General features: G+C 32.0%; 1 protein-coding gene across 1 annotated transcript; it reads right to left on the bottom strand.

The window, feature by feature from the left end:
* Nucleotides 1–1,982: 1,982 nt before the first annotated feature.
* LOC100817617 (UDP-glycosyltransferase 83A1) lies at nt 1,983–4,672 on the bottom strand. Its single transcript, XM_003516794.4, has 2 exons — nt 4,121–4,672; nt 1,983–3,088 (listed from the first exon to the last, which is right to left on the bottom strand). The coding sequence occupies exons 1-2, from the start codon at nt 4,608–4,610 to the stop codon at nt 2,208–2,210; spliced, it is 1,371 nt and encodes a 456-aa protein (XP_003516842.1). The 5' UTR covers nt 4,611–4,672; the 3' UTR covers nt 1,983–2,207.
* Between the last annotated feature and the right edge of the window lie 3,645 nt (nt 4,673–8,317).

Raw genomic sequence — 8,317 nt, 5'->3', positions numbered from 1 at the left:
ATTAGTCGGGAACATCAATGTTTTAATTGTACAATACGCATCCATGTTTGTATTAAATAGTGCTTTGAAAGGATTTGACGATACTCCATAAAGTAAATCGAAGGCTGCTACTAGGTGGATTGTTATTAAAGTAAGCCATTTAAGAAATGCTTTTAATTATATTTTATTAATGTGCAGACTAATTTGTACTTAACATTGAATATATGAATTTCATAATGTATTTAGTGTAATAGACAAAAAAGAAGCACCGAGTGTGAGTACTACGTTATGCACTGGATGTCAACTATAATCTTAGGAAGTTTCAAGAATAATTAGGAAACAATAATTATTTAATTCAAACGTAATTAATTTTGTTATAATTGGTATTATATATTATTAACTTATGTTTTATCATATCATGCAGTATTTCAATGATGCTAGACCATTGGAACCAGAGAGAATGAAGGCGCTTTGTATCCAATGGACAACCTATTATTTGAAAGTTAAAAATGAAACACGTAATGTGCAAGTAATTTTAGAATTGTAGTTTAGTTGATTTACATTTTTTACAATTCATTTCATGTATGCACATTAAATATTCTTTTAATTCATAGTACATATTCGATTTTTATGGAATTTCTACTAAAAAGTGTTTGAAAACATTCTTAAAATTATTTGGTGTGGATCTGATTTTAAATTTGTAGGTTAATTTGGGGTAATTAAAAAAATAGACAACATATTAAAAAAAATTAATAAACAACATCAGTTTTCAGATAAAACAAATATTGATGTTTACAAACAACATCAATTTTTGTAAAAATCGATGTTAAGCTGGACTCATAACATCAGTTTTTAAAAAACCGATTTGTTGAACAACAACATTGGTTTTTTGTGAAAACCGATGTTGTTTAGTAGAACACATCGGTTTTTTAAAAAAAATCAATGTTGGGGAGTACAAAACAATATTGTTTTTTTTTCTTCTAAAAACTGATGTTGTATGTATATATATACATCAGTTTTTGTAAAAACCGATGTTGTAGGTATAACTTAACATCGGTTTTGTTGATTTGTACATATTTGACTATTTTTTTTTTGTTATTTCTTATTATACAACATCATTTTTTTTTTTAAAACCGTTATTGTGATTTTTATGTTAACATCGGTTTTGGAAAACCGATGTTAACGTTATTACTTTCAACGTCGGTACTTTCAATATCGATCAGTTAATAATCAATATTGAAAGTCCTTGATAAATGATGTTAAAATCATATTTTCTAGTAGTGGGAGATGATGTGGATCTCTTTGACTGTTCCTTCATCGACAATGAAGAAGGAGCAGTTAGACAAATGTGTGACGAGGGGTGTCCCGAAGGAGAGAAGGGACATTAGGTGGGATGGGATGAAGAGGATAGGAATAAAGTCGTCTATTTGTTTTTTTTTACTTATTAAAAAATTATTTAATATCAATGTCAACCATTGAAATATTTTAATAATAAATCTAAGGGCTGGTAATAATATTTTAAAAAAGACAGGAGAGCAAATTAAACAAAAAAAGATAAAGGATCAAAAGGGAAATTTAGTCTAAAATAATTTTCATGTTGTTTGAGACATGTCTTGTACTATTTGGGACATGTAATTTTTTTGTAATAGTGTTGGATTTGCACAATTGGAGGAGTAATTCGTTGTTTTCGTACCCTTTTTCTATTTTTTTAATTTCCAACTGAACCAAACATATAATTAAGGCTTGATTTGCTTAAAAAAACGAATCCAACCTAATTAATCCGACCATATTTCATTGGATTAGGTCTTAAACTAGACCAAATCTAATCCAACCCTAATCACTTGCACCCCTATATACCAGCTGTATTTGTATACTTGAAACCACACTATGAATTATTGTGGATGAATAGAAAAAGGTCATATATAGTAGATAAAAGAAATACATATGTGCCCCAAGTTAACTTCTCCTTTAAATAAATAGAAATTCTTATATCTTCAAAAACATTTTTATGATTTCAATAAAGAAAATCTTGATGTATAAAAAAAGTAAATAAAGAAAGAAAATCTTGATATTTTCAACATTCAACTAAATTAAATGAAAAACCTAATAATCTTTGTTGACAAGTTGCTCGAGTCTTTGACAATCTTCAGTTTTGGAAATCATTGCACTATTTGTTCAATACTTATAGGTAGTTGATCCAAAAAAATACACGCACAAAAGGTCAACCTTTATTCTTTCAGCCACTTGACAAACTTGTTGAAGTTCTCTAAAGATTGACCACAGTCTGTTGTGCTGCTTGTTACCTTCTCCTTTAACTTCAGAGACCTTGATCTTATGCTCCCATCACTAAGTAGTTGGTCCAATATCTTCTTAATCTCCCCCCGTGACACAAGCCCATTTTCATCCGAGTTCAATCCCAGCCCAACATTCAACTCATCACATATGTATTTTCTGTTATAAGGTTGGTCACCAAAATATGGCCAGCACAAGAAGGGCACCCCATTAGACAAACATTCTGTGCTTGAATTCCAACCACAATGACTAATAAAGCATGCTATGGCAGGGTGGCTTAAAACCATTTGTTGAGGGGCCCACCCAACTATCTTACCTTTATGCCCTTGGAATTCATTAGGGTATGCCATCTTATTGTCTTGACGCACAACCCAAAGAAAAGGCTTATTGGTTAGGTCTAGTCCTAGAGCTAGTTCATTGAATTGGTTTTGGTCAAAATAAGTGTGACTACCAAATGCAACATAAGTGACAGAACGATGAGGTTGTTGATCAAGCCAACTCATGCAAGAGAGATCTTCTTCCCAAAATTGTCCCAATGATCTTAGAGTTGGATTTGTGTTGTCATAACTTCTCAACAATGGGCCAATTGGGAGGAGTTTCGGAGCAAGGGTTAACATCAAAGGTTCAAGTTCATATGCAGTGTTGCAAAGCCACCATTCTGTCAAATTTAAAGCTGGGGTGCAATGATGCACCAAATAATTCAGGAAATGCGTACTATTTATTGTGTCAGCCATGTTAAGCCAAAAAAAGTTTGTTGTCTCCATCTCTGGCATATTTGGTGATAGTCGAATTGTCTTATTAGAAGTTAATATGGATCCTGCAATAAAAAGTAAAATAGAATGAGCAGTAACATATGCAAATAGTTTTTTTTATTATGTAATGTGAAATTTTGTATTTAAGTTTTTTATTTTGCTTGACAAATTCCCAGAAAATTTCGACAGATCGAGCTTTGCCCATTTCATGTCTATTATAAATGATAGATGTCATAATAAGCACTATAAGTGTCCTGTAAAAATATAAAATAAAATGATACTTCTATGATATTATCTAAGTTTAGAAAAATCCTCATTTATATGCTTGATTAGAAAAATCCTCATTTATACTGAATCTATTTTCAACTTTTGAATGTGATATTTATTATCATTAATTCTCTTTAAGCACTACTTGTATATAAATGTCATGTAAAAATATATGATACAATGCATTTATATGGTATTTTCATAGTTTACCAAAAAAAAAATAAAACCCTTTTATATATAATCTATTTTTAACTTTTAAATAAAATATTTATTATTATTTCTCCTTCATTTAAGATGTATGTATAAAATATTGAAAAGTTATATAGAGATAAGAGATATGACCTAAGGTATTCAGTTTTTTTTTCCAAATGCTAACAATGATTGAATTTAGGAAGTCCTACATATTATTTAAAGACAAATGTGAATCAGTATTTTTAGAACATTCATTAAGAAATTAAAAAAAATTATTAGCATGTGCAAATTTGTACCGTACTTTTTTTTATAACATTTTCTTATGATTTTCTTAATAAATATTTTTTTTTTCTTTTAGTTTCTTAACTGTCTTGACATTACTTGTTAGACCCATATTCAAAATTCAGTGGCCGGCTGTAATGGATGTGAAAGGTAATCAGTAGTGTTGTCTCAAGGATTTAAGGAACAAATAAGCAGAAACAAGCTAGCTGTCAAAAAAAAAAGTAGAAACAATTTTCTTTTATGAGGAGACTTAAAAAGATAAAAGGTAAGATAATTTACATGCTTCATCAATCAATGGGGTTTTCTAGAGTTAATAGAGTGACACAAATATGGACAGTAAAGTATGATATTCTTACCATCAGAATTTATGATCCCATCATCAATAAGCCTTGGAACATTGTACAACATGCCAAACACAGCTGCTGAGGCTGGCCAGAATAGAGCTCCTTTGATTCCCAATTTACACCCAACATTCAAAGCCCATCCCATATTTAAATCTGCAACAATAAAGCTGATTCTGTTGTCACCTTTCAAATGAATATCCTCTATGAGCTTTTCAAGTGTAGAAGGCATGGTGCTTATCATAGCATCACATAGCTTGCCTATATTGCTTCTATCATCATCAGGTCCTAAACCGTCTGAGATTGAGACCAACTTCATTAGTGATTCATCAAGGCTATGATCTTGTTGCTCCACCATGGAACTCAACACTCGCTTGTGATTGAAGTCTGTGTTCACGAAAACGACTTTGCATCCATGCTCAACCAACTTTTGTGATAGGGTTGTCATGGGATTGACATGTCCTTGAAATGGAAATGGTAACACTAGCACAGTTGGAATGCTCATGTTGTGTTTTTGTTTCTATTGATTCATAGGCTCTACTCGCCTAGATTGCACTTCACGGGTATGAGTTTGTTTATATATATATATATATATATATATATATAGAAATATAGTTAATACAAATTATGAAAAGCTTTATTCATACCTTTAATTAATACAAAAGAATGCATGATTGTTTGAATACGGCAAATAAGTATGGGTTGTCGGATAGATCAACAGTGGCTGATATTTGTCACGAAAACGATGGAGAAATATAAAAGTTTGAAAAAATAACTTTTAATTCAAAGGAATGCATGATTGTTTCATCACACGCACACGCGCGTGTATATATATATATATATATTCTTGAAAGAAATTATGAAAATCTTTAATCAAATCTAATGTAGGTTGCACTTTTGTGAAATTCTTTACTTATACATCTATATTGTATATTTATTATTTATTCAAATATTAGCGTTTTTCGGTGAAGAAATATTGCTCGTATTAACGTACTCTCATATAAATAATATATTGAGTCTGGTACATACTGATATTTTAGTAAAATTATAGATTGTATTAGAAGAAACTTACAAAATTTAATTCAGAAGGAAGGATATTTCCTTGGCCAATATCATCACAGATTTGAAACTTCAATGGTCACACGAACCTTTCTAATAATTGCATGTTCCCTTTCTTTTGGTAAAATGTGGGTCTTCGATCATATTCAACATGGACCACGTGAAAAGTGACCCGTGAATGAAGTCCAGCCAAGGTTTTTTTGGTCTCTTGCTCCTCCCCAATACCAAATAATCCTAGCATGCATGTGTTGTTGTCAGAACTACCGAGGCACCTTAGAATATTGCTTTCCTACATCAACGGTGGCGTGCTTTGCGCAAGCATATGCTCATGAATTTCTTATTTGCAATGCATAGTCACCCGCGACCTTCACATGCATAAACAGAATCCATGCCTTAATTAATGTTGTCAACAAATTAACTGTTCAACATAAGCAACTCTAATTTCTTTTACTTCCATTTTCATCCTATTTTTTAAACTCATTTGCATCCTTTTCTATTTCTTTATTTTCTTCCATCACATATCAATATCACTTTCTTTTTCTTCTCTAATGGGTGTATATAATGAGATGATGTATCATATCATGTATAACCTTAAATATTAGCCTATTTTTATGCAAAATATAATTTTTCAATACTAAAAATAATATTTTTTACGATGCACATTCTAAGATGGTTATGCGGAACTGTCTTAGAATGTCATGCGGTAATAGTTTTGTAAATACAAGATTGTTCAACGAAGACGATTTTTATAAAACTGTCTTAGAAACACTATTCTATGATGGTTTCGTGAAAACCCTATTAGAAGTTAGTTTTTAATTTTTAATTCTCCTCCTCCTATCTCCTTCTCACCTCACTCCCAGACATCTCGCCCTCCTTCTCCCTCTCCTCTGGTGTTTCTCACCTTCCCTCTCCCTTTTCTCTCTCATTTCTCACTTTCCCTCTCACTCTCCGATTCTCTTGTTTCTCATTCTCCGTCTCACACCCTGACTCTCTCCTTTGGTTCTCTCTTTCTATTCTCTTATAAATTCTAACATTTTTTTCCCTTCCTTTTTTTCGCCAACTCCGGTCGTGAACAAAGAAACCACCACCATCAATTGCCTCTTTTCCATGTCTGCAACAAAACCCCCCTAATTTTAGTTTCTGCTACTATGAAGCGATTCCCGACCACCATGTGCCGCCGTCATCCACCGTGGCAGGGGCCTTGTAGCATGTTGTTGACGAAGTCGAGGATCTAGAAGCTGACAATGAAGATGCCGATGGTGCGGGGGTTGGTTTTTTTGGCTAAGGAGTCGTCGAACATGTGGCTGAGGTCAATAGCATAGCCGATAAGAAAGATGGTAGGGGCAACAATGAGGGAGCCGACAGAAATGAAGGGGCGATAGTGGCCAATTATTAGTTTCTCTAGTGGATTTCACACTCAACTCTTTCAATTCATTCATTCGTTCCCAGGTATTTTTTTTCTCTTTTCTTTTTCTCCGTAATCTATCTTTACACACATGCTTAATTTCAAATATTCTTTTTTCTTTTTCTTTGGGGGGTGGGGTGGGGGAGATATTAAGGAACTAATTAAGGATTATTGTAGCAGAAAAGTGTTGTTATTACAACATTTCTTGGGGTTTTGTTTTGTTAGTCTATAACCAGATATTTCTTTCTTTCCAGGTAGTTTAGCTGTGCTGCTAATAGTTCTATAGCCTACCACGCTGCCTGGTTTGACATTGTTTAATAAATAAATCAGGTTGTTTGGACTTTTTCAAAACCTATTTAATTAAATTGGCTAAGCCTCAAGCCTTTTAAAATATATTTTCATGGCCGCTGGGCCAACATATTGACAATATATACTTATAAGTTTATTGATTTTATCAATATAATATTACAAAAACATTTTCAATATATTGTATATCTTGAAAACCAAGGCTTAGACCTATTGGCTTTTTTGTAAAAGCTATAATGCAAAGTAAGCCTTTAAACAAGCTTTTATGCTAGGCCAACAGAAAAAGAATAGCCTATTTCTTATAATAGACCGGACTCAAACTTTATGTTTGAAAAATAGGCTTAATCTGTATAAGGAAAATATGTTGTTGCTTATTTTCATCTTTAATTGTGAATGTAAAGTTATTTTCACTTATTTTTCTTGAGAAGTTCAATGATTGGCAGGTTTCTTATAGGTAAAAGAATAGTGAAGGATTTATTGCTTTAAAAAGATAGTCGCTTTTGTGCTGATTGCAATGCTCCAGATCCTAAATGGGCTAAGTGTATTCACCATTGTACATTTTTTGTCATGTGTGTGTGGTTTATGGTCATGGTCACTGATTATAATACTCAAAACTGGAGTTTGAGTGTTGATTATTTTCTGGGAAGAATTTATAAAGCATCCTTGTGATTAAGTTGTAGGAAACTAGTAGCATGAATTTTCCTAAAATGATAATGTGGAGTGCATATTACCTCTTAGTTGTGAATCCATTTTTCTAACTGCTTCTTCAGGTCAGCCAATATTGGAGTTTTTGTATGCTTAAAATGTTGTGGTGTGCCCAGAAGTCTAGGCTCTCAAATATCAAAGGTAACTATTCCTGATCCACTTTACCAAATAGTTTAGAAAAGAAGATTTTCACTTTATTAATAAGGAATTTAAACTGAGTTCCTTCTTCATTTGTCTAGAACAAATTAAGAGACTAATATACCTATAGATGTGGCTAGTTATTTTTTGAATTGGGTTCAACTTGATTTGACGAGAAAAGAATCAACCATTCTTTATATATCTATACTCATGAAATATGGTGGTGAACTTTACTTTGTCGGGGGTGCATTATTTTGTTTCATTTTTACTGCCTTATGTTGTGGGAGTTTGCAGGGAAGCCTTATTCTTATATTCCATCCCACAACATGCTAAGATATGATATGTTGTGAAATTTAGGCAAAGAAACACTAAAATTAGTGATATGAGATTAAGAGTGAAAACTTTCAAATAAGGGTTTTTTTTCAATGTGCTATTTATTTATCCTGTAATATAGATGTAATCACTAATATTTATGTAATTTTAATTGTTTAAATGAATAAGATTAGTAGGAATGGAAAATAATGTCTTACAGATAACTTATTACAATGTATCTTTTCTCATGTCTAATTATGAAATGTGAACTTTCAATTTATTGTTGC

Source organism: Glycine max, chromosome 1 (assembly GCF_000004515.6).
Source record: "Glycine max cultivar Williams 82 chromosome 1, Glycine_max_v4.0, whole genome shotgun sequence".
Taxonomy (NCBI): Eukaryota; Viridiplantae; Streptophyta; class Magnoliopsida; order Fabales; family Fabaceae; genus Glycine; species Glycine max.
Note: the sequence above shows the minus strand (reverse complement) of the source record. Positions and strands in the feature narration are given on the sequence as shown.

What these genes read in the sequence shown, in the direction of transcription:
- LOC100817617 (XM_003516794.4), bottom strand. Translation starts at nt 4,610, where the DNA reads ATGAGCATTCCAACTGTGCTAGTGTTACCATTTCCATTTCAAGGACAT. An exon ending in TGGGATCATAAATTCTGATG is followed by an intron (nt 3,089 to 4,120) that starts GTAAGAATATCA and finishes TTTTTATTGCAG; the next exon opens with GATCCATATTAACTTCTAAT.